This window comes from Phlebotomus papatasi, chromosome 3 (assembly GCF_024763615.1).
Source record: "Phlebotomus papatasi isolate M1 chromosome 3, Ppap_2.1, whole genome shotgun sequence".
NCBI classification, from domain to species: Eukaryota; Metazoa; Arthropoda; class Insecta; order Diptera; family Psychodidae; genus Phlebotomus; species Phlebotomus papatasi.
This window is the reverse complement of record NC_077224.1, coordinates 32,564,933-32,590,182: the sequence shown is the minus strand read 5'-3', so window position 1 is coordinate 32,590,182 and position 25,250 is coordinate 32,564,933. Positions and strand designations below refer to the sequence as shown.

Genomic DNA, 25,250 nt, shown 5'->3' with positions numbered 1-25,250 from the left:
TTCTGTCCCACGAGGAACTTTTTTGCGAGCTTTTCAGCGTGATACTTCATAAATTTTCCTCAACTTGTGCGAAAATTTAATAATAATTCGAAAATGACTTTGAATTCTGAGAACTTCAATGAATTTTTGTGGAAATAGAATTACTATTTATCTTTTATGTAAGACACTATATTGGAGAATCAAACTCTATACTTGTGTTTATACTTATTCGGTGAGTTCACCGCCGGAGATAAAATTTTATGAAATGCAACAGTCATAAACTGTCAAAGGAAGGAGCTACTCAGTTATTATAAATTAATTTAATAACGCAACAGGAATAATATGAAAGCAATATTATCAATATTGTAATATTACAAAATTCTGAAAATGAGCGACAAAACTTTTCGTTGTATTTTTTTTTGTTATGTACATAACGAATGAGTCTTACTACGGTTCATTACCGGTTCACAATCGATTTGAGCCGATTTATAAATCACTCAAAACATTGTCCAATATACACCTCAAGAGTAATACAATTAAATTTCGGATAAAAAATAGTTATCGCTTATGAACCAGTTCAGAACCGTTTGGAACGATTTCGTTCTTGTCGTAAATTCCAATACCTTTGCAACGATCCGAAACCTTGTTTTGAACGAACGATTGACCTTGAAAAACCGTTAAGACGAAATCGTCGTCTAGATAATGTAGAGCTTAAATTTCCCGCCTTATACAGTAGACTCTCCCTCAATCGGCTCTTTTTTAATCGGGCGAAAAATTTTACTGACAATTTTCACGTTTAATTATGAAGCTAATTTGCTCAAATTCGCTGTAGTTCTTCCTATTTTATCGTGATTCTTTATAATTGAGCGCTTTTTGTGGAATTTACAAAGGCTTTGACGCCCAAATCTATCGATAAACCGGATGACACTTTGCCCCAAATGCCCAATTGAGAGAGAGTCTACTAGCAATAAATGCTCTACTAAGGCAACCCTTAATATTCGAGACGTAATCCTCTCGTTCAGTAATGACCTTCCCGATTGACTCCGTTCAGTAATAACCTTTCGAAGAGACAAAGCCACTCCAAAGCCAGGCCAAACCTATTCGAAAATCTACCGGAAGCCTAAAGTGCAAGTTCATATACCTGCCGCTTTAGCGCTGATTGTTCTGCCATTTCGAATTTCGATATTCTTGACACTTCAATCGTCAACAAAATCCTCTCGTTCAGAAATAACCTTCCCGATTTGAGAGCTCTATCCGGTAAAGGGTTTTCCTTTACCGATTCGAAGGTATATCAGAGGGAAGTTACCTAATAACCCATTGGAAGTTCGAACGTTTAAACCGACGAGTTACACAAAAATGTTCAAGTTCATCAAAAGGACATTTCTTTGAATGAAATTGCAATTACGACATTATGCCATCCTGAAATTTCACAGAACTACACAAAAATTCACTTTTTGCAGCAAATGTTTTTCGAAATTCGAAATGGCAGGAACAATCAGCGTTAAAGTGGCGGGTATATGAACTTGCACTTTAGGCTTCCGGTAGATTTTCGAATAGGCTTGGCTTTGGTGTCGCTTTGTCTCTTCGAAATATTATTGAATGGAGCCATTATCGTTTGGTCGACTTATAGGGGGGTCCCTCGAAGGTCTCAAATAGCTATTTCGTATGACGAAAATACACACAGGCTGATCCTCGAGAATATTCAGCTCGAAAAATTTTGCGGTAAAAGATCAGCCCAACTTTCATATACTGAGAATTTACGATCAAGGATTAGCGTTCTTCTTAAATGCAATATCAATGCAATTATCGTACAGATAGTACTCTGACCTTGCCATTACCCCAATCTTAATGCATTTAAAGATTTTGTGACATTGCGTACCATTTTATATTTTTGCCACTGGTGCTGATGTGGATAATGCTCGTAAATTTCAGTAGACCTCATGAATTTAGAAGCTCAGCCTGATCCTCCAAATTTTAGGCTGATCTCTGAGTGTATTGCTATCAATCCTCATTTCTCGAGCTGATCCCTAAACCGGTCCCTCTGTCTATTTTGGGATTTACCCTTTGGGCTCTATCGTGGTAATGGCTAGACAGACAGACGGACAGACGGTCAAACAGTGTAACATCATTTCTCAGAAATCGTCTGAAACGCGAAGATATGCTGGGAAAAAGGGCCCCGCGGGGTTGAAGGTGAAAATTTTGGGGGGGGGGGGTAAAAAAATTGAGGGATTATATACTGCCCTTTCTGTGGAGTTCGAGCAGTAAAAGAACTTTCATGATAGGAAAAGATTATGAAATCCTACGATCAGATTTCAGATGTAATTAATAAACAGTCAACTTACCTTCAGGAAAAACTTTTTTGAAGCACTTCTGTACCAAAACAGACGATACTGACAACTTACCAAAGCACAGAAAATTTCCCTTTGCCCCTAACAGGCGATGTTGATTACGGTGGCAGCCAAAATCCCGAAAGCCAAAATCCCGAACGCCAAAATCCCGAATATTCAAAATCGTGAAAGGGATGAAATTATATAGAGGAAAATGTGTAGAATAATTTCCTAAGACACAGAAGATTTCCCTTTGCCTCCAGAAAGCGCAGGTGCAATCGTAGGATTAGTTATGACACTTTTAAGAATTCGGGATTTTGGCTTTCGGGATTTTGGCCCATTTGGGATTTTGGTATTAGGGATTTTGGCGTTCCCGATTTTAGCTTTCGGGATTTTGGCTTTCGGGATTTTGACCGGGACCCGTTCATTATATTAAAGAGCTTGAAGTTCGACTCTAAACTCAGACCCGAGCCGCATAAAAGTCCTTACGTTTGTAATATTTTATTTTATAAAATATAACCTGTGCAAAATGTATGAAAGACGAGATTTCCAAGACAAAGAGGACATTTACACCGCCGCATTGGATTGAGTTTGAATTGTCCCAAAATCGGTTTTTGGGCCAATTCAGTCAGAATCTAATACGGCAGTCTAAATGACCTCAATGAAATCGTTTAAGTTCAATCCCAATCTAATGCGGTAGTGTAAGTAGCCTCAAAGTGTCCAAAAACAAAGATTACCGAAGACAAAGATTCCAAAGACAAACTGGGAAAAACAAAAGTATAAAAAAAACAAAATGGAAAAACGAAGATTCCGCAAACCATTTTTTTGTAGAAAAAAATGTATCTTTTTATGAAAGCGACAATTGGCATTTATTTAATGTAGCAGTGATTAAACAAAAGAAATCTTATTAGCGCACTCTGTATTTAATTTAATTAATTTAGTGTATTCTTTCTGGGAAAGAATATAAAAATGACAATGAATATTGCGGTGTAAAGTCATTTCGGAAGAAACATGCTAATATAAATTTGCTTCGTGTTTGTTTTATCAAATTTATCAACAAGTTTTTTTTTTTCAAAATGTTGACATTAAAGCACAAATCATACTGGAAATGGGCAAATATTACTGACCACTTTCATATGAATCACATTAAAAAAAAAACATTGAAAGAAAAATAAATTTAGCTACTAAAAGGTAGTACATTGTATACTAATTCATTGAAAAGTATTTTTAAAATAAATAAAATGGTGGGAATAGTGTATGGATTAGTCAAAAGTTTAAAGTATTTTTTTGCAGTAGAGAGAAAATGTTGAAAAAGAAAACTAATTGAAATTCTCTATCTTTTCTTTTTTTTCTATCATACCTACCCAACTTACAATCAAATGCGAAAACATAATGATACAAACAAAAAAAATATGATCTCTAATTACTTACGCTTTTGCGTGTATGGATAATAATTAAATTGATATGAAAATTGCTTTAAATGCGGCTACAGGAGCACCCATCAATAAAGTCAAATTGGCGGACTACAAACGACGAGTGTATCAGATTCAGGAGACGTCGCTATCAACAGTAAGGATCTTTTTAAATGGCACTGAATATAAATATCACAATCACATGCTAAATTTGGATACAGAGGATAGTAGATGTGATAATGATTGTAAAAACGGTGATTTGAATGATATTGCAATGCACACATTTGTACAGGAAAATTAAGCAAAACAAAAAAAAACAACAAAGGATCATTTAGAGGCTTCAATTGTTATAGGATATCAAATCCCATTAAATCATTCTTCACATTCTTCATTAGCAATTCTAATCATTGTTTTTCTCTCATTTATCTGATGCTTCATTGTGCAACAAATTCTGTTGAAAATAATTTAAAATGCATGAGGTAAACAAGTGATAGAAAAAAAAACACATTAAAAAAAAATATGGAATAAGCAAAAGAATTGGCTGAAAGTGAGTTTTCTTTTTTTTCTTTTCTTTCTTATTTTTGTTTAATCTGTCTGAAATTCTAAATTTACATAGTACCACACAAAATGCTTGGGGTCATTTCAATCATTCAGTTTTGGGTGGAAGGAATATTATTGTACTTATCGTATTTACATTATTAATTTCATCATGGAAATGGTTGTTGATTGTGTTTTACTTATTTGTTCTCAATGTATACATATATCGATTTGTATTCGCTACAATTGTCATTGTTGTAATTAATGTGTCAATAATTTTTAGGGTCTAGTGAATTTAGTGATATGAGTATTTAATGGTTTCATCAACAACAGTTAAACGTAGGGAAAAGTACTCTCCCTTCGAAAGTTCATGCCTTCGAATAATGTGAATTTTCTTTTATTTTTCCTAAGAGATTTCACTTAATTATCACATAATTATTAATAATTGATAATAAGTTAACAAATATTTAATAGAAATGTGTAAGTCTCCTAGGAAAAGTAAAAGAAAATTCACATTATTCGAAGGCATGAACTTTCGAAGGGAGAGTACTTTCCCCTAACTATTACTTGGAGGTTCTCAACCAAAAAAATCTATTTTCCAGATATATTGGCTAGATTGATTTGAATTCTTGCCCCCAAGAAAATGATTCAAAATCGAGGCTAAAGTAAATGGCATTTAAATGTGTGTCATTGCGATCATCACAACAATATTAATTTTTCTTTGATTGATCCACTGAAGGTGAGAAGCTAATGACACAATTGCTCGGCGGAGACATGAGTTGAGTCAAGTTTAAAGTGTTTGACAAGAGTTTTGCAATAATTACAAATGAGTAAATTATAAATTCCCATTCTCGCCTTTATTAGAGCGAAAGCAAAAATACAATTTTTTTTTGTAACTTAGGGAAGAATCACATTGACAATAAAATGCCCGCCGTACCCTCACCGTATTTCGTTAATTTACGCATTTTCAATGCAATTCATACGCAAATACTCGATTACCGTATTACCTTATCTCATACTCGATGGCACTAGGTGAAAATAATAATAAGAAATTTGAAGAAATAAAACGAAAATTCGATAAACGGTAAGCAAAAAAAAATCTGTAAGAGAAATTAATCGTACAGTCTTTTTTGCTCACCGTTTATCGCATTTACGTTTTATTCCTTCAATTTTCTTACATTATTTTCACCTAGTGCCACCGAGTATGAGATAAGGTAATACGGTAATCGAGAATTTGCCTAAGAATTGCAATGAAAATGCGTAAATTAACGAAATACGGCGAGCATTTTACGGTCAATGTGATTCTGCTGCCCTTAAGAACAATTATTGTTGGATTCTGTTGTTTTTTTTTATTATTTTGAATACGTTAATAAATTTTGAAAATCATTGCGTTTTAGACAGGGGGGTGACATTAGCTCTGAAAAATGCGACCAGTTTTAGTGTAATTTTTCCCTGTTTTCGTACACATTTCACGAGATATCTGCAAAACTACGTAGATTGCTAATTTAGGGTTTTCGGTTGCCTCTTCGTTATTAAATTGGCTTTTATTTTGTATTAGTATTTTTTCCTAATTCATTCTACAATGACAAAAAACAGCTAATAAACTCAAAATTTTTTTCGGCTCGCTAGAAACATATGGGAAACATAGGAAATGTCATGCCTCTTTAGGGCAAAAACCACTAAAACACATTATCCTCGAAATCAGCAAAATCCTTATTCAGAGTAGAAACTGAAAGGTTTTTGTAATGATAAAAGAAAAGTTATGGCAAAGCATCCCAGGCTTTCAGAAGTTCTCGAACTCGTGACTTATATTCTAAAGCTCAAAAGTGCATTCGCATCATTTATCGTTTACTGGTTCTTAACCGATTCATAGATTACTCAAAAGATTGCTAAACATAGCTTAAAGAGGAATAAAATTGATTTTTGAATAAAAATCATTTATCGGTTGTAAACCGGTTTATTACCGGTTCATAACCGATTGAAATTGACTTGAGCTGATCAGGAATTTCAAGATCTTTCCAATAAACCTAAACATGACCCCATTCGGTTGACAAATACACTCTCTAGAGAGCCTTTTTGACCTGTAACCTTAAAAAAACCGTTATTAGGAACGAGTATTTTCGAATATGGACGAAATTTTCACCAGGACAACCTCTAAAACATATCCAAAAAAAGAAAAAAAAAATCACACGACGCATTTACGAGCAATCCCAAAAAAAAACATGGTTTTGGAGGGGTGGGAGGACTCTGGGGAAAATGAAGGGCATGTAATGCTCCCAGGGTCGATTTATAAGGGGTTCTCCGAAGGTCCGAAAGGCCTATTTCTAAAATCGTCAGTGTTTTTTGAACAGACTTCTGCTCGCTTGGTATGTAAGCCCAAGAGTATTTGTGTTTTTGCACAGAGAGGCGACAATCCTCAATTTTACCCAAATAGAGGCAGAAAAAAATTCCTGCCTCCACCCAGGTTTGAACTGGGGGCCGTTCGCTATCTAGGCGAATGTCTAGAATTTCTAAAATCGTTTCGGCTCTAGGCGTCATAACGGTCGGACGAACAGCCAGACAAACAGCGGGACAGAAATCATCGGGGAGTTCGAGCAGTAATTAACGATTTATAAACGGTACAGAACTAATTGGAATCCTGTCAGATTTTTCAGGAATTTAAAGTCCTTTTTCTAACAAAGCCATCCGGAATTTTTGTTTTTTTTTTCATTTTGTATTTTACATTTTTGTTTTTCCCAGTTTGTCTTTGAAATTTTTGTATTCGGTAATCTTTGTTTTTGGACACTTTGTCTTTGGAAATCTTATCTTTTACACATTTTGCGCAATTAGGGTGGAGTCATCATCGATGGATGTTACACTTATACGAGCTTCAGACCTAAGACTTAACCATATGGCTTAACTGCCCTATTTTTCTATCAATCACGATTTTTCGGAAAAATTTAACTTAGGAGTGGATTATTACAGATAATTGACCTATAGGGTTATCAAAAAGCATTAAAATTGCTCGCTCTTTAGGATTTTGAAATCTTCGGGAACTGGGCTCAACCTCTAGTCTGAAGCCGGTCTTATGGACAGCTTGTAAAAATCTTAAGTTCTTATCTAAAACAGGTTTCGAAAAATCACAAAATTGTTAAGCACATCATAAACGGATAATTTTATGATTTTTCAAAATCTGTTTTAGGTAAGAATTTAAGGTTTTTTCACAATGTCCATAAGTGATGAGTTTACCCTACATTTTAGTACACTTGACTCTTCGTTATCCGGCTGACGTGGGGACAAAATGACATTTTGGTTTTTTGAATCTGGTCAACGTTTTTTTTTAATATTTTCTGCTGTGGGAATTTGTTTTCTGTCGAAAAACAACAGAATTTTCTTTGTGGTGTGTTTATGTTTCATTTTGTAGCACGATTGTGTGTCAAAAACTTTGATAAAATGAAAATAACATATTAATTCACTCTGGACAAACTGCATGTTTCGTAAAAAAAATCGTTTTGAATACATCAACCGTCTGCGTTTGGCAGCTGTCACCCGGATAACGAAGAGCCGTGTGTATTTCCAAATACCCCGGGTATTTTGAAATTTCCGGTTACTCCGTTCTATTAACATCCGTGCCAGGATATCCGGATAGGAACCGGTTCCAAATATGAATTTTCAAAAATATATTTAACCGTGAAAAATAAGTGTTTTACAGGTTTAGGCATCTTTCCAGTTGTATAGTACAATCACTTGTTTTACGTTTGCAATAGCGAATATTCGGACAGACTCACAAAATTGATATTTTTTTTCACTGGCTCTTATAAGACTCGAATGATTTGTATTGCGAATATTGTAGGAAATTTATTGCTCTACAACTTTACGGAAGATTATTTTCGTCAATCTCGTCAATTTCGTGCCATTTTATAAAATTCGATTTTTCTGAAGATATTGCTGTACAGAACGATCACGAAAATCGGTTTTTTTGCGAGTATGATATTCGTGATCTACAAGAGTCAAAACGTGTACATGATAAATTTGAGTCTCATCTAACGAGGTCGCATTTCACCTCGGACCAGAGAAGCTGAGATTGTAAAGAATCTCAGTTAATCTCAAAATTCCAATTTAGATCCGATTCCAAATTATTCCCCTGAACTTATTGTTGAACTCAATTCGTCGTTTTTGTAGTATGCTATGGGGGCGTGGTCTATATTATAGTTGGGCTTTAAGGTTTTTCAGTCCATTCGTGGAGCACAAACTTATTTGAAATCATTTGAATTTTGGAGAATGTTTCATATTCACAGAAGTAAATAGAGAAACAATTTGTTTAGTATAAAAGAGATGACAAAGCATCCCAGCTTCGCGGAGTTATCGAACTCACGAGAAAGAACCCTTTGCGTATTATCTTTTCGAATGCTCTTTGTGTGCATGCTGGTTTCCTACAGATTAAATTAATTCGTAAATAAAAAAAAAAACACTTAAAAAAAAGGCACATTATAGAATATTTTAGCATGAGTAACGAGCATACGAACAAAAAAAGTAAATCTAAGAAAAGTAATATCATTAGGTCCAATAGGGCTAGGTTAGAGATTTCACAAGGTCTTTCAAAAAATTCAAGCAAATCGGTTGAAAAATTGGCCCTCCAAAGTGGTTTAACTTTGACCCTCCGAAAATTCGGTATCAAAATGTTTTTCGAACATAGGTTCTAAGGACGAAATATTCACCTTGACTACCTCGAAATGATATTCGAAAATAAAAAGTGCGAAAAACAGTATTTTTAAAATAAATATATTACCGTTACTTTCCCGATCCATCACCGATTGTGACCGATGCAGTCGTGTTCAGGATTAAAAGATCTTTCAAAAATGTCCAAACTTGTCCAAATCCGTTGAAAATTAGGCCCTCTAGGGTAGTCGGCCTTTGACCTTGAATAATTCAAGATGGCGATTTTTCCGGTGATAGTTGTCTAAGGACGAAATGATCAGCTGGACTACCTCCATAATATATCCAAAAATGAAGGAAATCGTCAGGGCCAATTTTTTTTAAAATTAGATAAACCTCACTTTTGACCTATTTTTGAGGGATAGGGAACGTATGAAAGGGGAGGGGGAAAAGTAAAGAGGTTGGGTACGAGATAATGTCATTTGAGGAGGGGTCATCGAAGACTGGAAGTCGATATCTCTTACCGTTTGAATTTTATATGGATGAAAAGACTGTAAAAGTGCGAAAAACAGTATTTTTAAAATAAATCTATTAGGGTCAAAGGAACGTCTATTGACACTTTAAGAACTTTCGTAACTTTCCTGACTGATATCTTCTATTGTATTAATTTTTTTTATGTTTAAATATTAACTTATATCTACTTATTAATTTGACTACCATTCAGTATCATTCACTTTTTTCAAAATGTTTGAAAAACTAAAAAAAACTGTATTTTTTAAAATCATGACTAAATGCCATATCTATTGACACTTTCGGTATCTATTGACACACGAAATTTGAACACCTATTGGACACTTTTTCTTTACACCTTTGATTGATATTTTGGCTGAAAACTTGCTTATTGCACTGGATGACTCCATCTGGGGGACTGCCAACCAGGGAATCTATTAAATCTCCATCCAGAATGCCCCGTCCATCCGTAAGAAACTCTTCCTCACAGAGATTTCTGTAAATCTTATGTCCCTTCACAGCAGCCATTCTCGTGATGATGAACTTCTCTATCCTCATAATCTTACATTGTATTCCTTACAGGATGCAATGGGCAGCTTTTAGATTTATAAAACTTGACACTCTCCTTAAGAATTCTCTCTCAACAGCTTATAGACAATACTCTTTTCATTGGGGCATCTCTGGTGCAGTCGAAATTTTTGTCACGCATTAGATTTCTGCAGTGCTAGAGCTGAAGGAAGTTCTACTATAAAAATATCACCAAGTGGCAACTCACCAAAGTAATATTCATATAAGATTAAAACACGAGGTGTTGTGTTCAGCTTGATATCTTTAATTCAACTAACTCCCGTCAGTCCATACAAACATCATTCTATAATTATGGCAGAGCCATCTATATGTTACATCTCCCTTCTTAAACAAATTAACTCCATCCTCCTCCTACCCCTCCATACAATAGATATTCGAAATGAAATATAATTCAAAATAATGTTTTAAAGTGAATAATGTGAGAAAAAAAAAATAAGAATTAAAGATCCAATCTCACTGGCCTACGAATAGGTCTTCCAAAACGGGATCGTGGTGTTCCCGGAGGTGGTGATTGGTGTTGAGGAGACGCTGCAACCCGCTCAGGTGTGGCACGATCAGGAACAATGTCAATCAGGCAACTGTTGTCAGGCTCTGTGACGATAGAAGCCTCTACTTTGGTAGGATGAATGAACTTCGAATTTCTTCGTATTGTCTTGCCATCATCGAGACCTACTAAGTAGGATCTCTCTGTGCACTTCTTCTTGATCCTACCAAACTTCCAGTTCCCAGATGACTCCTTTACTCGAACTCGATCACCCACACACAAAGGCTTATGTTTCTTCGCAGTGACCCCTCTGTCTGAGTTTATCTTCTGTTTCTCTCTTGCCTTCAACAGCACTTCGCTTTGCTGTTCCAATTCTGGGGAACTAAATCGCTCAAATGAGAGAGGGTTTCTCAATTTTCTCCCACAAATCCTTTCTCCGACGGACTTGAGACCATTTCCCGGTGTTATCCTGGACATAAGAAGTGCCAAACGTATATCCTGTTTGTCAGCAATGCATTTCTTAATCATTTTCTTGGCTGTTTGTACATATCTTTCAGCCAAGCCATTTGAACGGGGAAAATATGGACTCGATATGATGTGCTCAAACCCCCAATCTGCGGAAAACTGCCTGAACTCACGAGATGCATATTGCGGTCCTCCATCTGAATGAACTTGTTCTGGTATACCCCAATCCGAAAACTTCTCCTTAAGAAAAGTTATAACTGCCTCTGATGAAGTGGTCCTGAGCTTCTTAAAATCGAAATATCCGCTGAAAGAATCAGCCAGGAGTACATATTCATCTCCATTAAGACTGAATAGATCTGTTGACACGATCTGAAACGGTGCTTTGGGAATTTCCTTCATCTTGAGTTCTTCTCTGGGTGGCAAATTTTGATGTTTTTCGCATACTGAACATCTATTGACCATCTCACAGATTTCTTCATTCATCTTGGGCCAATAAACAAACTCTCTCGCTCTTCTCAAGCACGATTGAATGCCCCAATGTCCATTGTGAATGTTCTTAAGAACATTTTTTCGTTCTGATGGTGGCACCACGCATCTATCACCTTTGAATATTAACCCCTCTGCCATAGAAATTTCATCTCTGTGCGTGAAGTAGGGTCGGATAATTGCTGGGACTTCCTTTTGACTTCCTGGCCAACCTTTGAGGATAAATTTTTTCAAGGTTTGCATTTCTTTGTCAGCATCTGTAGCTTTCGTGAATCGCTCCTTTGCTCCCCCGTGCAGACAAAGAGTAAGTAATACTTCGCATTGCTCCTCAGAATTACCGTCACCTGAACCTTCTGAGTCCCTGCTTAAAGCATCTGCTAGCGGTATATCTTTGCCACGCTTATAGACAATAGTGGGATTGTAGGGTTTTACATCAAATAGAATTCTGCGAAGACGTGGAGGTGCTTGGGTAAGTGTTTTCTTAAAAATGCTCTCAAGGGGTTTGTGATCAGTTTCAATCACAATTTTCTTGCCCCAAATCATGTCATGAAATTTTGCACAAGCATACCTGATCGCTCCAGCCTCCTTTTCAATCTGGGGCCAATTTTGCTCACTAGAGGTGAGGGATTTAGACGCATATGCTACTGGATGTCCGTTCTGCATTAACACTCCTCCAAAAGCTTTAGACGAACTGTCGACGGAAAGTGTCACATCTTCCTTGACGTCATAAAATTGAAGCACCGGAGCATTGACCAAGGCCTCGATAATTTTGTGATACGCTTGTTCATGTTGAATTTCCCAGTGCCACGCTGTACCTTTCTTGAGAAGCTCTCGCAAAGGACTAGTTATTTGAGACAGGTTTGGTACAAATTTCCCCAAATAAGTGACAGCGCCCAAAAGCCTCTGCAATGCCTCTTTGTCCTTTGGCATTCTCAAGTTTTTTATTGCCTCAACTTTTTCAGGATCGACCTCCAACCCCTTTTCAGTAAAAACATGACCCAGAAATTTAATTTTTGACTGATTAAACTCACACTTTTCCTTATTCAATTTGAGCCCATTGTTTGAAAGAATCTGAACTACCTTTTCTGTGATCTCAGCCAGCTTTTCCGGTGTCTCTGCATGAATCAACACGTCATCCATCGAAACTTCAACACCTTCTAGGTGTCCAAGCATACCTTCCATGATTTGTTGATATATCTCGGGCGCAGAGGCAAGACCAAATGGAAGACACAAGCATTCATATCTTCCCCAAGGAGTTGTGAAGGTGAGAATCTTTGATGTCTTTTCGGACACTTTTAGCTGCCAGAAACCCTTTGTACAATCCAACTTCGTGAATCTCTTGCTTCCGGATATTCTGGCTACAATTTCATCAAGAGTTTTTAGTGGAAAATGCCTTCGTTTGATATTCTTATTGACATCCGTTAAATCTATGCAAACTCTGTACTTGCCGTTTTTCCGTACTATCACAAGTGGAGATACCATCTCTCTGGGCTCTGTGCAGGGTTGGATTACCTTCATGTGGACCATTTTGTCAATTTCTGCCTTCACGTCGTCACGAGCTGAGTGAGGAATTGTTCTGGGCTTATGAATCTGCCACTTGGGATTGTCACATAAATCGACGTCGTAAACGAAATCTTTCACACATCCCAATCCTTGAAAAATGTCTTCTCTCACTGAACTCACTCTCTGGATAATTTTAGCTCTGGTTGATGTATCTCCGTCAATCACAGGGGTACAGTCTTTGTTTATCACTTGAAACACAACTTTAATAGGTTTCCCTCTGACAAGACACTGTAACCTCACTTTTCCAACAACGTCAATAATACCGCCATCATATGAAATGAGCCTTTTCACTCCAGTTTTTGTCACTTTTTCCACTCCCAAGCGCTTCAAGATCTTCATCGGCAGCACACAACATTCTGCTCCGGTATCAATTTTTACCCTGAATTTTTTGTTTTGATACTGGAGCTCTTCGGTCCAATCACTGGAATGTTTGCCCGTGACAGAGAAAATTTTCAATTCTTCCACTTCAGCTTCATCAGATGATTCATCTTCGTCCTCTTCATCCTCCTGGGAAACCTTCTGCACTTTGCGACGAGATCTACAAGCCTCTTTTACATGTCCCCTGTAACCACAATTAGGACATTTCTTGTTAAATGCTGGGCATTTTCTCGGTCCATGCTTCGTGAGACAACGACTGCAATCGAATACATCTTGAGTTTTTGACTTTGCTTTACTCTTGGCAGATTTGGAATCCCCTGACTTTTCGACAGCAGCAATTTCATTTTCTGTTTTTTCAGAATTCATCTTTTTCATCTGTCGACTGGCCTGCTCATACGCCTGGCAAACTTTTATAGTCTCATTCAAACTGGGATTGTCAGCCGCAAGTAGTTTCTCTTTAAGTCTCTCTGAACTCAATCCGGAAACAATTTTGTCTCGAATGAGTCTGTCAACTACGCCAGCTGCGTAATTGCATTTCTTTATCTGAACACGTACTCGTACCAAGAAGTCGTGAAATTTTTCATCAGGATTTTGTCTCATGAGAAAGAATTGGTAAGACTCATAGATCTCGTTGCATTTCGGACTGAAATATTCTCTGAACTTTTTCAGTATGACATCCATGTCTCCCTTCTCTGACTCGGACAAATTGAAAGACTCGAAAATATCTGTCACCTCGGGGCCTATTACAGTCATTAGGACTGCTGCTTGCACTTCCTTTGGGGACTTTTTAAGCTGGATAGCTTTGCAGTACCACGAAAACAAATTTTCCCAGTGTTTCCAGGTTATGTGCATCTCCATATCAGGTTCCACTTTCAAAGGATCAGGCTGCTTCACCCCAGGATTCATTGGGCTTGCTGAACTTTCTGTATCGCCTTTCGACATCTTTTAATCACTTAACTTCTGACACCAAGTAATATTCATATAAGATTAAAACACGAGGTGTTGTGTTCAGCTTGATATCTTTAATTCAACTAACTCCCGTCAGTCCATACAAACATCATTCTATAATTATGGCAGAGCCATCTATATGTTACAACCAACAAACATTCTTAGTCTTTTTTGCGCACAAACACTTAACTTGTTAGTAATTTCACTATTTCTTTCACAAAAATGCAGCAACTTTGTTTACTTTTATTCATTCTTCTTATTCTTCTTCATCTATCAAGCTGATACAAAAGTCGCGCAATCTGTACCTGTCAATAGACGTTGAAATCGACGATTTTGTCTCGGTTTATTGACACTGTAATTAAATTCATTTTAATTAAAATAAATTGATGCAAATTGTGTATTAAATTAAAATTTAGTTATTTTTTGACTGTTATGCAACAGATATACGTTCATTTTATTAAAAAAAATAGAAAAAAATTATTATTGTAAAAGCTTCTTTCTTACACTTTTTCATAAGAATCTTGAAATTTCTCCACGTCGACAATTGAAATTGCTTAAACCTTTTTAAAACCTTCTTAAATTCGCAGAACAGTTCTAGAAAAGAGTAGGTTAAAGGAAAGCAGGTCAGATTACATGAATTTCACTAGATATAAACAATTTATATTAAATAAATTTCAATGTTTTGATGAAAGTGTCAATAGGGGTTCCCTGTCGAACAGACGTTCCTTTCACCCTACCGTTACTTTCCCGATCCATCACCGATTGTGACCGATGCAGTCGGGTTCAGAATTAAAAGATCTTTCAAAAATGTCCAAATTTGTTCAAATCCGTTGAAAATTAGGCCCTCCAGGCTGGTTTACCTTTGACCTTGAATAATTCAAGATGGCGATTTTTCCGGTGATAGGTGTCTAAGGACGAAATGTTCAGCTGGACTACCTCCATAACATATCCAAAAATGAAGGAAATCGTCAGGGCCAATTTTTTTTAAAATTAGAAAAACCTCATTTTTTGCCTATTTTTGGGGGATAGGGAGCGTATGAAGGGGGAGGGGGTAAAAACAAAAAAAATACGTTCGAGATAATGTCATTTGAGGAGGGGTCACCGAAGACCGGAAGTTGATATCTCTTACCGTTGATTTTTTAAATGGGTCAAAAGACTGAAAATTGCGAAAAACTGTTTTTTTTTTTAAATAGGACTATTACCGTTACTTTCCCGATCCATCACCGATTGTGACCGATGCAGTCGGGTTCAGAATTAAAAGATCTTTCAAAAATGTCCAAATTTGTCCAAATCCGTTGAAAATTAGGCTCTCTAGGGTAGTTGACCTTTGACCTTGAATAATTCAAGATGGCGATTTTTCTGGTGATAGGTGTCTAAGGACGAAATATTCAGCTGGACTACCTCCATAACATATCCAAAAATGAAGGAAATCGTCAGGACCAATTTTTTTTTAAATTAGAAAAACCTCATTTTTTGCCTATTTTTGGGGGATAGGGAACGCATGAAGGGGGAATGGGTAATTTGGGTAAGTTAGTTAGATAGAATGTATTGATTTCTGGGGGGGTCACCGAAGACCGGAAGTCAATATCTCTTACCGTTTAGCAGCTAGGATGTTGCAAAGTTGAAAAAAAAAGTCGATTGTGAAAACGGCTCTCTCTTGGAGTTCGAGCAGTTAAAAAAATAGGAGCCATTTACGAAAAGAAAACAAAAAAAACATGGTTTGGTTGAGTTAGCAGGGGTTGGGTTAAACACTGTCTAGACTGTCCTATAGATAATGTTCTCCTACGGAGGGGGGGGGTCGTTGAAAAAGTGAATTATATAACTGCTCTCTTTTTGATTTCGAGCAAATCGAAAACCTCCTCCTCGAATTAAACCTCTTACGTGAGTTGTTGATGAAACCATCTGCGGGGAATTTTTTCTTCGTCTGCACAGACGAGAAAACTAGATCCTGCTCTTTTTTTTTGTCACAGACGTTGTAATATGCACTTGACAGTGAAGTTGAATGGGTAACCGAGATGCTTTTCTGTCTTTACTCAGGCGTGATGTATAGAAAACGACGTTCCGACGTCACCAATGTCACCAACACCACAGCATCAGCCACCCCAAATCCAGGAACACCGACGCACTCTGTTTCACCTCTTCTGTCATCGCATCCCACCTACGGATCTGTGAATTCCATCGATGATCAGCCCATTCCGGGCACCAGTGGCATCAGCACGGTGTCCGGAATTCACGATATCCAGCATCATGAAGCTGGTGTCTACAAGCCCATTGACATCTCATGAGGGACAAATTTTCAGGGAGACTGTGAGGGAGGTAAAGTATGAATCTTATTGTATAGGGAAAAACCACCTCTTGTTATATTTTTGTTAATTTTCCGCGGGCTGGGGAGGGGGAGAAAGTTAAAGAGGAATTTGAGAAAAAGTCACGATAAAAAAATTTAAAGCATATTTAAAGAAGAAAATTAAGCATAACCAAGATAGAAGAGACACTGAAAACATAAACCAGTATTTTTTTCTATATTCATATACAATTTAAAAAAAAAATGAACAGAAATATTACTTTTTAAGGGAAATAATAAGAAATAAACTAAGAATAATTACCCAAATATTTGTCAGTGTGGCTGAAAAATTTGATGAGATGAATGGGGAAAATCTCAGAGAAATCTAAATTACTAAAATGAAATAGCTGAAGAAAAAAAAAAGAATGAATATTTTTCCTAAATAGATGATAGGCTAATGAAAAAAAAAAGAAACTGCTGTTGTAATAAAGTGAATTCATTGTAAAATCAAAACTGAACTCAATGAAGAAAAAAAATGCCTAGAATTTCTTTTGTATCGATATATTGTATTTAAAAAAAGAAACATTTTTTATATTAGGGGAAGATTGAGATGAGGGAAGATGAATGAGAAAATAATGAGAGATTTTGTTAAATGTGGCAATTCCATGGATTTTTTGTACTTATGACAAAATGAAGGGGGATAAACGTGAGCTATAGAAATTACAAGAATGAAAAGCAAGTACCATAGACCTCAATTGAAAGGAATCACAATGTTCTTTCTTGTACTTAGAGAACAACTACATAACATCAACGAGAAACATATCCCAGGAAGAATTGCTGAAAAAAAATGAAAGTATTTTATCATTTTTATTTATAAAAAAAAATGAAAAGCCATCTGTCAATAGTATATTTTTTCAGCATCTAGCAATAAACTTTAGTCATTCTTTTTGTGGCTTAATTATTAAGAAAAAATTGCCATTCACCGTCCTGCAAATTATCATTAAGATGAAAATGAAGAAAGCTCCAGAATGTCAAGGTGTTTAAACTTTTTCGGTTTTGCAATGGATTTTTATAAAATAGCCATTTATTACAAGTTGATTTATTTAATGAATTTTTTGAAGAAAAATATATGAAGTGATTTAAATATTTAATATCTCAGCAATCGTCATGATTTAAAGCTGAGAAATGAAATTTTCAGGATTCTAAACTGCCATATTCGAATTCAAATTGACATTTACCTGAAGCGCCATCTACTCGTGAATTAGAAGCGTATTTTGATTTTTGCGATCTTTAGAAATTTTCAAAAAAAAAATAAATAAAATAAAAACTGCAAAGAAATATCAAGGATTAATTCGCCCGAGATGCAATGAATTAATTTGTAAAGTACTCGTTCTATGATGTAAGTGTCCCGAATATAAGTCCATAATAAAATAAGTCCACGCAGGAAGCAAAAGAGGTAATTTGGTAGGCAAAAGGAGACAACTTGCAGTGGAAAAGCGCTAAAAGATTGACTGGTCTTGGCGATTAACCCCTTTTCTACCTAAGCTGACTATTATGGCCTCTACACACTAGATAATTTTATGTCCATATTGGATAGGTTTTCCTACACAATCGTAGGTAATTTGCTTCAATATGAACATAAATTTCTGTAGTATGTAGAAGCCATTGATCAATGGTCGACATAGTTTCAAAGTTGAATAATTTTTGCCTCCTTTTCATAACCTGTAACCTCCTTCACTGAGAAAAAAAGGGGGTGCGATTAACTTTTTTTCCTCGTAACTTTAACACTTTTTAGGTGTAAAAATATGGCAACATTTTTTCATGTTAATTTTGCACCTTTTTAAGTGTAAAATTAACGTGAAAAAGGGTTAATTTAATCACTAATACACCTAAAAAGTGTAATATTTACACCGTTTTCGATCAATACTGCAGGGTAAAATTAACATTTCCGGAATGTTATTTTGACTTTTTCGTATTCCTCTCAGTGCAATAATTGACATAGAGATTTGAAGTACATACTCAATTAGAAAATTATACACTCACAGAGCGACAGGTGCAGCACCCTGGCGAAGAAACACAAAAGATAATTCACATATCTACGGCAGGAGATCACAATGAAACTTAGGACGATGCACAGATTGCCTGTGCATCGTCCTAAGGTTCATTGCGATCTCCTGCCGTGGATGTGTGAATTATTTGCAGAAAGTATCTCTATTAGGACTTAATAAGTACTTATTAAGGACTTAATTCATGCACTTGAACAAAGCTGGAGAGGAGACATGATAACTTATTTTCGATAGTATCGAGTGTCGATTCTGAAAAATGTTAACGATAGCTAGCTACACTTCGTATTGTTGATATAGAAATTTATCATCTATCACATTTTTTTAAGAACATTGCAACACTAAGAAAAAAAACTGTAGAGTTGAAACAACTCTATCGCCGAGTTGAATTAACACGAATATCGATGTAATTGTTACTCTTTTTCGTTGTAAATTTTAGTAAATAAAGTTGAACAACTCTTCGTGCGAGTTGAATTAATTCGTCGGATATCGATGTAATTATTACACTTTTTCGATGTTAATTTTCATCTCGACTGAAGTATATGCTTAAGTGTTTTCATTTTAAGAATATACTTCAGTCAAGAAGATCTTCGTATGGTAAAGTTCATATGGAACATCAACTAGAAATATACCTAACAGTGTTTCATAAAGACATGTGCGTGCATCATACGTGATATTTCGCTCGGAACATAGGGAACTTGAAGTCAAGAAAATAGTAAAAAAGAAAATAATAACATTTAGAAAAAAGACATAAAATTACAAAATCTATCCATTTTGGGTTGAAAGACTTATTTTAACTCAACATTTTTTTAACTCATGAAACGAGAAGAAGAAAGAGTTATGAGAGTTATAGGAGTTATAAGAGTTAGAAAGAGTTATTTACATTCTTTTGTCATGTAAATTTTAGGACAAAAAAGTTAAAACAACTCTTCCGAATATTTCACCTAAACAGCAGTAAAATCAACTCTAAAATATAGTTAATCGAAAATCACAACGAAAAAGAGTTAATTCAACATCGATTCGAGTAAGTCTTACTCGATTATTTTTCTGAGTGAATAAATGGCAATGCATAAAAAGTCGTCATTCACTTAATCTTACAGATATAAATTCATCGATACTATCGATTCGATAGTATCGAAAAGTTATCGGTGCACTCCTGTTTTTTAAGAACATTGACAATATCTTTCTGCACAGCATAGCGATAGTAAAAGCTTACCTTGTGTTAGCACGGTATACAATTATTGACGCGCATCATTTTAACATTAAATATTACAGGAGGTCCCGGGGTTATGCATATCGGGATTATGAATAAATGGGATAATGCAAACATATATACACTAAGAGAAATCCGAAAAAGTTAAAATAACATTCCGGAAATGTTAATTTTACCCTGCAGTATTGATCCGAAAACGGTGTAAATATTACCCTTTTTAGGTGTATAATGGGTTAAAGTTACCCTTCTTTCATGTTGATTTTACCCTTAAAAGGCGTAAAATTAACATTAAAAAATGTTGATATATTTTTATACCCAAAAAGTGTTAAAGTTATGACGAAAAAAGTTAATCGCAGCCTCTTTTTTTCTCAGTGTATGCATATTGGCCTACCACTAGGAGCTAATTTGTGAAATCATTTTCGAAATACCCCTAAGTGTATGCAATTTTTTTTGGTGGGCGTTAAATTTGAAATTAACTTCTTATGAGTCGTTGACGCTGAAAATAGCCCAAGAAATTGGCGCCAGTTGTATTTTGCATATTTTACGGCGTTCATGTGAATTATTCGTAAGAAATCTCCTGAAGGTATCCAAATTTTCTGTATGCATAAAGCCATTTCGCACAATTTTTTTCGTTCCCGAAAATATGCATAATCCTGGGACCCCCAGTATTTCAGTTATTTAATATAGAAAAAAAATTATAAGATTTTTTTTAACTTTTTGGATATTCTAGCAATTAATTGAGAAGATCCGAGCAAAAAATTCTTTATTATTTTCACATTACATCTTAAAAAATATATCTTTTCTTTTAATTTGTACTGAAAATATCTTGGATTTCGAAGGATATCTCTTGTGCGTATGCAATTATTCTATTTTGCTTCTTCCAAATTCAGGCGGATTTCTTAGGTCCCGCCCGGCTATGTCATGAATCCGAGGACCTCCTGTAATTATCAGACGCTCTGACGAATTTTAATAAATAACTATAACAAAAAATTTATAAATTTTAGAACGAAACTCAAAAATTGAAGATTACCTTTGAATCGAGCAGGGACTTTTACAATCACTCAATAATTCATTGCACATTTAAATTTTTCAATGGACTTCAATTATTAAGAGATTGATAGAAAATTCTGTTTGAATAAATTCTATCAACTTTAAATGGCTATTTTAATAAAATTCCATTTGATTTGGGAAATGCCTAAAATAAAAATCCATGGAAATGAGTGGTGAAATGTCTAGTAAAAAACTATTTTTCAATATTAAGTCGACAAGAAATGCCAAGAATTTATTTCATTCTCTCTACTGTTAATAGACAAAAATCTCTAGCAGGAGCACTGAATAATTTTTTTTATCTTGCGACTTTCTCAAACACTATTATAGGGGAAAGTACTCTCCCTTCGAACATTCATGCCTTCGAATAATGTGAATTTTCTTTGAGTTTTCCTAAGAGAATTACACATTTCTATTAAATATTAGTTGGCTTATCATCAATTGTTGATAATTCCGTGATAATTTAGTGTAAAGGCGTCTACACATTTGGAGCAATTTTCGTCAAAAATTGCGCTTTTGACAGAAATTTGACGTTTCCCCCTACAACGCTGCAGGGAATTTCAAAAAGCAATTTTTGACAAAAATTGCTTCCAATGTGTGGAGGCCATAAATCTCTTACGAAAAACAAAAGAAATTCACATTATTTGAAGACATGAACGTTCGAAGGGAGAGCACTTTCCCCTACCAATTTTTTCCCTGTTTAAAATTCCTCAAGATTTTTACCTTAAATCTTTTTTTTTATAAAAAACATTATAAAATATCCATATGAAATTCAAATAAGTATTTTATTTGCAGCATATTTTATTTATTTGAACGAAATACGACAAAAATCCATGACTAGAGTCCTTTTCAAACTAAATTATTTAAAAGAAAAAAAAAAACAGTAGAAAATCTTTGAGGAAGAAGCTTTTGAGAAATTTGTGGCATTATAAATATTAATATAATAGCAGAAATATTTTTTTGTGATTCCATTTTATTAACTTGTTAAATATAGGGAAGAAAATTATTTTTGTCTCATTTTGTTTATCATACTGAAGGAACATGTGAACAAGTATTTTATTTAGGATAGTTTAGAATGAGAAAATGTAACTCTCGAAAGAGACATTTAACAGGGAAAGGTCAATTTAGTAAGTTCTCTCTCCATTAAAAAATAATTTTCAACAAAATTGTCACTAATTTTAACAACAAAGTTTTTTTTTAAAGTAATTGTCATAATTTATTCAAATTAAATTATTCTTATTTTATTGGTTATTGATCATGAAGTGCATAATTGACCTTCCCTAGATAGGAAAAAAAAATTATTAGGGGTAAGTGAGGCAGCTTTGAAATTGAGCGATTTTTCTCCTATTTTTAAATAAAACTGGACTTTATTATGATATAATTTTGCTTCACAAACTAGTTACGAAACTAAAAAAGGAAAAAGAAAGCCCAATTTCCAAGCTGCCGCAATTCAAAAGTGCCCTAGGACAAGTGTGCCAAATTCCGGACAGCTTGCAATTCCGGCCACCTCTTTTGTTCCTCGAATTTTTATGAATATTTAGTTTTTACATACTCCAGAGATTATACAGTTCAACAGAATAACAAAAAATGTAGACAAACGAGATGACGTAAAAAAGACACTTCAAGAATTCCCGAAGGGCAAGGATCAGTGAGAATTAAGGTGGCCGAAATAGGGCACTAAAGCTATGTCTACATTTTTATTCATTTTAAAATGTATTAAGAATGATTTTCATAGTAAATAAAGACGATAAACTGTCTACAAGGTTCTAAACAACACTCCTTAAGTAGAAGGAATTAAAAAAAAAACAATTTCTATTAAATATATTACTTTTCAAACTTGAGACTTTGGCGCTTGCATGCAACTATGCCGAAATTTGGCACACTTACCCTACCTCCTCATATTGTTTTTCGTGGCGACATGATTATCTAAGTTTAAAAAAAAAGCAAAATTGTGACATGGTTCTAACTACTTTTTGTCTTCTTTCGGCAAAAATTGAGGCTTCGATAGATACATATAATTTATTTCGTTTTTGTCCTTGATATAATTTTAAAAAAAAAATTATTGAAATAATAATTAAGTCAGCATAAAGTCGGCTAGTGGCCTTTTCTTTCTATAAACTGCATAAAGAATTTTTGGAAAAAAATTACAACATTTTCACCTTTCTAAGTGCTAAGAGAGATAGATCTGTAATTATGGAAAAAAAAACAAAGGAGAAAGGAGAAAAGTGATAGGATTTACTACAAAAAAAAATTAGGAAAATAAAAATGAGTGAATGGATTTGGTTTTTTTTGCGAAAGGAGCCAGAACTAATGTGAAAATAAATTTATAGGAATTGAGACTGGCGAAGGATTTAATTTTAATTTAATTTTGTTCTAATCTTCTGAGAAAAAAAATGGAAAATAATGATAAAATACATAGCATTTGATAAAGGTTAAATATTTAGCTTACAAACTCTTGTAAATGTCATGAGCTTACTACAAAGAAAAAAAAAAGAGAAACAAGTTTATGAAGATAAATGGAAAATATTTAATTGATGTTTTCTTTTGTGTAACAATTGAAAAAAAAAGTCTTAATCAATAGTTGAAATTTTTTGTGAAAAACTAAACATTGGTGGGTTCAAAAATTTGTACAGATTATAAAGCGAATTGATTTTTTATGTAAAATAAAAAAAAAACAAACATTGAATAAAGAGAGTGTTCTTTTGAGAGAGCTTTCCTGAATTTCGTGAATGAAGGTGAAAGTTCAAGCAGACTGAGACCGAGGAGGAACCTGTTGCATGTCTAGTTACTAAACTTTTCTTTAAGGTTTGCTAATGCTCATGGGATATGGGATATTCCGGTCTTCAAATGTTCAAATGTTTTTTCAAGGTAAAATTTATTACACTATTCTCAAATTTTATAGAAAATTCTACCCCACAATTTTTCAAATAGAGCTTTCTCATTTATTATACATGGGCAGGTATATTGAATTAAAAAAATATAGTAATAACCCTAGATGAGATTATTGAAGGGTAGCTGTAGCTAGGAATGCCTGCAAAATCGATTATCAAGTAAAATTGGGAGAAGTAATATTGTAAAATCGAGTCAAATTTGTCCTAGAAAGCTCGTCGTATGGTTGAAGAAACACCCTATTAAATATTTATTACATAGCAAATATGTAGATTCGAAGGAACACCTCTTCGACAGGGAACCCCTTTTGACACTTTTATCAAAATGTTGAAATTTATTTAATGCATCCAATAAAATCTAAGTAATATAACGTGTTGTCATTATTCTGCGTTTTTCGATAAGGATGAATGTGCGAATTTCGTATTCCAAATGGTGCAAAGTAGGGTGTCAATAAGGCCTGACACGAGTTCCTAAAATGTCAATAGGTGTTCCTTTCACCCTAGTTGAAGATTTGCAAAAAATATCCTTGATTCCCACAATCTTTTACTTTACGATTATGCACAAATATTAGAAAGAAATTACTTTAGGTAGTCAGTAAAAATTATTTTCCCTATGGATCACAGGTAACCCACTTGTTCTTAAAAGGTTAATGTATCTTATAAGACCTGATGGAGCTCAACTAAATAAAATTACAAATCTGTGAGGCTGGTCACTCTTACTTTCACTTCCACGGCTATTGATGCTCACTCACTGAATTACCTGTGTTAATTGCTAGGAGCAACAAGAGCATCATATAACAACCCGTTTGGGGATGGTATTGGTCGGGGGTGTCAATTGGAATCCAATTAGAATCCAATTGAGAGAAATATTAATAATATAATAAGAGAAATTAAAGTTTTATTCTGAAAAACAGGGGGGTGACATTAGCTCTGAAAAATGCGACCAGTTTTAGTGTAAATTTTTTCCTGTTTTCGTACACATTTCACAAAATATCTTTAAAACTACGTAGGTTGCCAATTTGGGGTTTTCGGTTGCCTCTTCCTTATTAAATTGGCTTTTATTTTGTATTTGTATTTTTTGCTAATTCATTCCACAATGACAGAAAACAGCTAATAAACTCAAAAGTTTTTTCGGCGCGCTAGAAACATATGGGAAACATAGGAAATGTCATGCCCCTGCTGAAAAATAAACATAACGTCTTCAAATTTCCCGCGTCACAAAATAGTATACATTCAGGCGTATTTCAGAAATGATTTCATGAATTGACTCCCAATGGTAGGCCAACTTGGATTATTGTATATGCATAATTCCATCAGGTGCATTATCCCGAAGTGCTTAATGCCGGGACTGAGTGTATCTTAGGGAACATCTTAACGGTTACTTAATTTTAATTTTGCACATTAAAATAAAAATTAACCATTACAAACACCGTTTGTTGTTACACT

At 34.8% G+C, this 25,250-nt stretch overlaps 1 protein-coding gene across 7 annotated transcripts in view; it reads left to right on the top strand.

Annotated features, from left to right (window-relative positions):
* Positions 1-23,606, top strand: part of LOC129805301 (NPC intracellular cholesterol transporter 1) — a 77,146-nt gene extending 53,540 nt beyond the window's left edge. For 2 of the 7 annotated variants that reach the window (XM_055853121.1, XM_055853117.1), the window contains one exon: positions 16,350-23,606. In XM_055853121.1, coding sequence (XP_055709096.1) covers positions 16,350-16,597 — 248 coding nt within the window. In that variant the 3' untranslated portion in view covers positions 16,598-23,606. Of the gene's footprint in view, positions 1-3,798; positions 4,123-16,349 lie in introns of those variants that run through there. The other 5 variants (XM_055853122.1, XM_055853119.1, XM_055853118.1 and 2 more) reach the window with 4 other exon arrangements.
* The last annotated feature ends 1,644 nt before the right edge of the window (positions 23,607-25,250 follow it).